The 6,090-nt window shown below is 57.6% G+C and overlaps 1 protein-coding gene across 1 annotated transcript; it reads left to right on the forward strand.

Annotated features, from left to right (window-relative positions):
- Window positions 1–4,156: 4,156 nt before the first annotated feature.
- Window positions 4,157–5,503, forward strand: GUITHDRAFT_83524 (hypothetical protein; the record flags this gene model as incomplete). The annotated part of the gene is made up of 1 exon (XM_005817914.1): window positions 4,157–5,503. One exon carries the CDS (start codon window positions 4,157–4,159, stop codon window positions 5,501–5,503), a length of 1,347 nt encoding a protein of 448 aa, XP_005817971.1.
- Between the last annotated feature and the right edge of the window lie 587 nt (window positions 5,504–6,090).

Genomic DNA, 6,090 nt, shown 5'->3' on the forward strand with positions numbered 1-6,090 from the left:
TGTCGCTATAGACCTCCTCTCAGTCAATGAAAGAGCCAAACTGTGGATTGACGACCTTCTGATCATCGACCAGTGGACGTCACTCAGCTCGTCAACCATCGAGCGTCAAGTCACTTCGGCATTGATAGGGACTGAAGTGAGAGAGTTCTTGAACATCCGTGTGGAGTATGAGTGCCTTGCGACTTCATCCATGTAAGGCAGCTCGTTGTTCTCGATCTGTCCTGACTTGACCCCTTCAGTGACTCGTCACCCTGTCAGCTCAACCTGACATGGGCTGATCCCAACAGCACTATGGCTCCTATTCCTCGCATCTCCTTGTTCCCCAAGACTGCAGTCGCCGACCTTCCAACATGGATCACGGTGACCCCCAACCTTCCCAGCGAGATCTCTACAGTCCACGGGTATACTTTGAACTTCTAATGATAAAGGTCTGACGGCTAGTTCAGAATCGGATTGACCATCGCCACAGCCGGGATAACGTCCTCGTTCAGAGTTGTCCTACGAGATGTGTACGGCAACGTGAGGTGGGGATACGACGATGTAGCTGTCGCCCGACTGTGGACTACGGCATGCGCAATGGCTCCTTACAATCACACTTGTCAAGACTTGATCCCTTCGGTGTTGTACGAGAACTTTGACCACTATGACCGTCTTGATGGTACGACCTGGGACGTCCTGCTGACCGTCCTGACTTTTTTTTAGGCTCCCCGTTCCTTAGTAGCGATCTTGTCAACATGACTCAGACTGACTCTTGCAACCTCCGATCGTTCTCAGCTCCTATCCCAGCTGCCTGGAACCTCTCCATCGTCGAACAGCACGTCTATGTCTCCTTTGCCGGTGGAGCGTGCGAAGGCAGGTGGACTAGGGTGTCAGCTGTCAACGGAAGTTGCCTCGTGCTCAACGACACGGCCTGGGACGACGGGCAAGTCCCATGTGTGGACGAGGGACCCTTGGCCTTCCACCTCTCCTACGGCCCATGGGCAATACCAGGCTTCCCTCCCCTTGCGTGCCCTAACTGTCCGAGACTAGTCAGGTCGTTGTACACGCCATCGACAGAGGAAGGCGTGTACGATGTTGTCTACACGCCTACTCGAAAGGGACAGTACAGTGTTGTGACTTCTATCGTCGGAGACGTCGGGCTGTTTGCCACGTACTACTCGATGGATTTCAACGCGATTGGCAAGCCTGTCGGGAGCTCCACATGGGCCAAAGGAATGGAGAACGAGTTTGCGGTAGACTGGTCGTCGAATCCAAACATACAGTCACCAGGTATCGATGTCTAAGAACATTGCTCCTCTGCTGCTTCTTGTAGTCTTCTCCATTTTCATGCTCCGCTCTCATGCCGCTTTCTGTCGCACATTGAATCACATGGAATGACTTGGATTTCTCAGCTCCTCTCGGTTCCACTCCCAACTCCTTTGCCATGAGATGGACCGGGTTCTTGAACGTCGACGAGGCGGCAGAGCAGAGGTTTGAACTTCAGCTGGGGGGAGGCAGCGGCAGGTCGACGACGTCGGAGAGGGTGAAGATGTGGATTGACAACAGCATCATCATCGATCAGTGGAGCTCCCTGGCCGTCATGAATCCCACAGGATCGATAGGTACGTATCCACACAGAGCTGAGAAATCTGTGGAGAGACATGATTCTTCCCACTGCTTACGGTTTGACGAGAGCTCATATGAATGATATTCATGTCAACAGGATTCGGCATTAGAGGAGGATTCTATGATCTAAGTATCTTGTACAAGGTGATTTCAAGTCTCCGACCTCCATCTCTTGTCTCTTACACTTCACACAGTGCATGGACAACAACCTGGGCTGTGGCGTCACTCTCAGAAGGAATTCAACCCTACTGAAAAGGGTTCCCGGCAAGCAAGTCTATCATAGGATCGACGTCCCGAACCCGCTCGGAGATCTGCTTGTGCGGGCTGCTGTTACGTGCGCATCGAGAAGGTAACCTGCTTGCAAGTTAGTCGACATCTTGTGACGTTCATCACAGTTTTGCGTTCGGCGCTCAGCTCACCATCGCAACTGCTGGAGTCGAGGCTTCCTTCCTCGTTCTGTCAAGGTGACGAGGCTGATGGAAAGTGCGAGACTTCGTGACGGGAGTGCGGCAGAGATGCGTATGAGAATATCAACGATCACTTCACCCCAGAGTTCAAAGTCATTCTTGAAGGACAAGGTGAGAAACTCTCTCATCTCGTCTCACCTCATCGCCTCCCAAGGTGCCGTGCCCGTCTACCAGGCCAAGGTCAAGCTCTACCAAGAACCGCAGGGGTTGTACTCAGTGCACTATACTGCCAACGAGGCGAAATCTTATACAGTAATTTGAATTGTTCATCCTCCATTTCGGCTTGACGAACCTGGCAGGTGATGGCTCGGCATGGCCTCATGAACCTTCAGGGAGGGCCCTATGTGCTGCTTGTCAAGCCCAACACATTCTGCGCGTCAAAGAGCACGATGACAGGCAGCGGTTTGACCCTCGCTCAAGTGCTGCCAGCTGTCAGCACGTTTGAGATTCAGCTCCGAGACTCGTTCTCCAACAGGAAGACCAGCTCTACCAACGTGAGTCCCTTCCCAGCTGCTGAGCAGCTGAGGGAGATCTGACGGCTGCGTCAGGAGCGCGGACGGTTTGCTCTGCGCGTCACGAGGGACTTCTGGCCTCCGATTGACAACTCCTACATTCTCTCTGAGAGTGACATCGCTCTTGCCAAGCAAGGAGTACTTCCCACCGTCCATGCGCTGCTCGCTGCTGACGGAAACGTAAAATTTCTCTAAACTTCCAGCTCCTTCTCGACTGACTTGCTCTCAGAACGGCACCCTCCAAGGATCCTACTCCCTATCTCCCTCTCCTTGGAGCTATGCCGTCACATCGCGCTTCCTGGGATCGTGGGGAGCAGTAAGACCAGTCCCTCTCCTCCTCCACAGCCACTGACCTCTTGCTGTAGCCTGGCAGGCTGGATGCAACATACTACGACACAGAAGGCAACATTTTCGTCAACTCGAGCTTCTTGGATGGAGCCTCCCATGACGTCCTGCAAGGTGAAGCTCCCAGCTCACTCCGCTCCTCCTCCTCCTCCTCTCCTGACGTCTCCCCTCCCCCAGCACAAGGACTGGCCAGCGTGTCCTGGAGTGGTTTCATCTCAGCTTGTTCAACGATCTCATCATCAAACGCCTCTTCCTGCCTGTTCGGATCGGAGAACCCTCGGACGTTGCGATGGAACCTGACGTCTTCGGCCGATCGCATCAAGGTACAGGAGCGATTTGTCAGCTCCTCCCCTCACTGCTGTTCCACCAGCTCTGGATCGACAACAGCGTCATCATAGACCAGTGGACGTCGCTTGCAAGCTTGCAACCGCAAGGTGAACAACTCCTCCTCCTCCACCACCACCACCTTCACACTCCACCACCACCTCCTCCCCCCCCTCCCCTTCCTGCTACCTCGTTCTCGTCTCTCCTCGTCTCTCCTTCTCCCTCTTGCTCTGTCCCCCTTCTCCTCGTGTCCTCCCCTCCTCCTCCTCCTCCTCCCCTCCTCCTCAGACAACAACCCTCCTATCCTCTTCTCCTTGCTCACTGTCTGTGTCAGGTACAATCGTCTTCCCCGACGACCTCACTCTCCTAGACATCGTCGCGTATCACAAGGTACCCTCTCTTCATCCTCCTCTCCCTCTTCTCAAGCTCCGGCAGGGCAACTTGACAAGTGCCGTTGAGCTGGACGGTCTGGTGGACGACACTGCCTCGAACTTCTTCCGCCCGATTGAGTCCAGCCGACTATGGCAGAGGTTTGACCTGGTCAACTCGCCGTTCCCCGTGACCCTTGCGTGATTCTGCTGCTCGAGCTGTATGTGTAGATGAAGTCAGTAAGGTTAATGTAAATATCTGAAGCAGTCCTCCGGTCCTTCTTTGACTGATGGATCTACTTCCTGCTGAGAAGCTTCATCTGTCACCAGCTGAGTCGCAGCTGAGTCGCAGGGGCAGTGAGTCGACGGTCGTGGCAGCTGGTACGGCACCACCCTTAACTAAACGTTTGTACCAGTTGATTCCAACGCTGAGGGATGGCCCGTCCGACTGTCCACGTAACGCATGCGTAACCACCATCTGTGTAACGCCAGTGGTGTGGGTGTATGAGGGGGATGACTGGGAGTGCGGAAAGCCATGACGGTAGACGGCAGCAGGAGGTCGAGCAAGAGGAGAAGGCTGGAGGGATCAGACAAGACGAGAGAGGAAGGAGAGGAGAGAGGGGACATCGAATCAGACATAGAGAAGAGAGTGAAGAAAAGAGCGAAAGTATGCGAGCACGGGCGGGTCCGATCGAGATGCCAGGAATGCGGGGGCGGCAGCATATGCCAGCACGGGCGGCAGCGATCGGTATGCAAGGGATGCGGGGGCAGGAGCATATGCGAGCACGGGCGGGTCCGATCGGTATGCAAGGGATGCGGGGGCGGGAGCATATGCGAGCACGGGCGGGTCCGATCAGGATGCAAGGGATGCGGGGGCAGCAGCATATGCGAGCATGGGCGGCGGCGATCGGGATGCAAGGAGTGCGGGGGCAGCAGCATATGCGAGCACGGGCGCCAGCGATCGGGATGCAAGGACTGCGGGGGCAGCAGCATATGCGAGCACGGGCGGCAGCGATCGGTATGCAAGGTGTGCGGGGGCAGGAGCATATGCGAGCACGGGCGGGTCCGATCGAGATGCCAGGAATGCGGGGGCGGCAGCATATGCGAGCACGGGCGGGAGCGATCGAAATGCAAGGGATGCGGGGGCAGGAGCATATGCGAGCACGGGCGGCGGCGATCGGTATGCAAGGAGTGCGGGGGCAGGAGCATATGCGAGCACGGGCGGGTCCGATCGAGATGCAAGGACTGCGGGGGCAGGAGCATATGCGAGCACGGGCGGGAGCGATCGGTATGCAAGGAGTGCGGGGGCGGGAGTATATGCGAGCACGGGCGGGTCCGATCGAGATGCCAGGAATGCGGGGGCGGCAGCATATGCGAGCACGGGCGGCGGCGATGGGAATGCAAGGGATGCGGGGGGGGGAGCATATGCGAGCACGGGCGGCCGCGATCGGTATGCAAGGAGTGCGGGGGCAGGAGCATATGCGAGCACGGGCGGGTCCGATCGAGATGCAAGGAGTGCGGGGGGGGCAGCATATGCGAGCACGGGCGGGTCCGATCGGGATGCAAGGAGTGCGGGGGGGGGAGCATATGCAAGCACGGGCGGGAGCGATCGGGATGCAAGGGATGCGGGGGGGGGAGCATATGCGAGCACGGGCGGCAGAGATCGAGATGCATGGACTGCAGGGGCAGGTGCATATGCGAGCACGGGCGGGAGCGATCGAAATGCAAGGAGTGCGGGGGGGGGAGCATATGCGAGCACGGGCGGCGGCGTTCGGTATGCAAGGAGTGCGGGGGCAGGAGCATATGCGAGCACGGGCGGCGGCGATCGGGATGCAAGGAGTGCGGGGGAGGGAGCAGCAGGTACAGACAGGCGAGGAGCTGATCAGCTGCGGACCTGATGTTGCTGTGCAGCAGGAGGACTGGCTTGCAGGGACCGCACGGTCGCGCTCGGCAAGGAGGCAGCTGATGGGGGGAGGAGGGACGGCAGCGTGTGCTGGGCAGGCTTAGAGGGTGGCGATGTCGGCTCGGGATGGGAGACGCATGAGGGGAACATGAACGAGTGCTGGGCGACGATCATGAACGGCACTTGCATGGCTAGAGCAGGGAGGGTGTCGGCTGGTACTTGGAGATTGAGAGCATCGTGTGGGAGGAGGGGCAGCAGCTTCCTGCGCAACGCGGGGATGGTGAGCGTCATTGCCAACAACGGAGAGCTCATGCAGGCAGACCTGGACATAGAGACCAAGGCGGGGGAGGGGAGGGAGGGACTTACACGGCATGCGGGAGTAGGACAGTCAGCCGGACCCCCACGCCGAAGACAACTGTCCCCGGGGGCGTGGAGTCACGATGGTGGACAAGGCAAGAGGAGAGGTAACGGACGCCTCGCCTCCAGGAGCACGGCCGCTAAGGAAACCCAGGCGTGATCTTGATTTATCAAAAGAAGTTCTAAACTGCCCTCTCGAGACTCTTTTA

The sequence above is a fragment of the Guillardia theta genome (assembly GCF_000315625.1).
Source record: "Guillardia theta CCMP2712 unplaced genomic scaffold GUITHscaffold_460, whole genome shotgun sequence".
NCBI lineage: Eukaryota > Cryptophyceae > Pyrenomonadales > Geminigeraceae > Guillardia > Guillardia theta.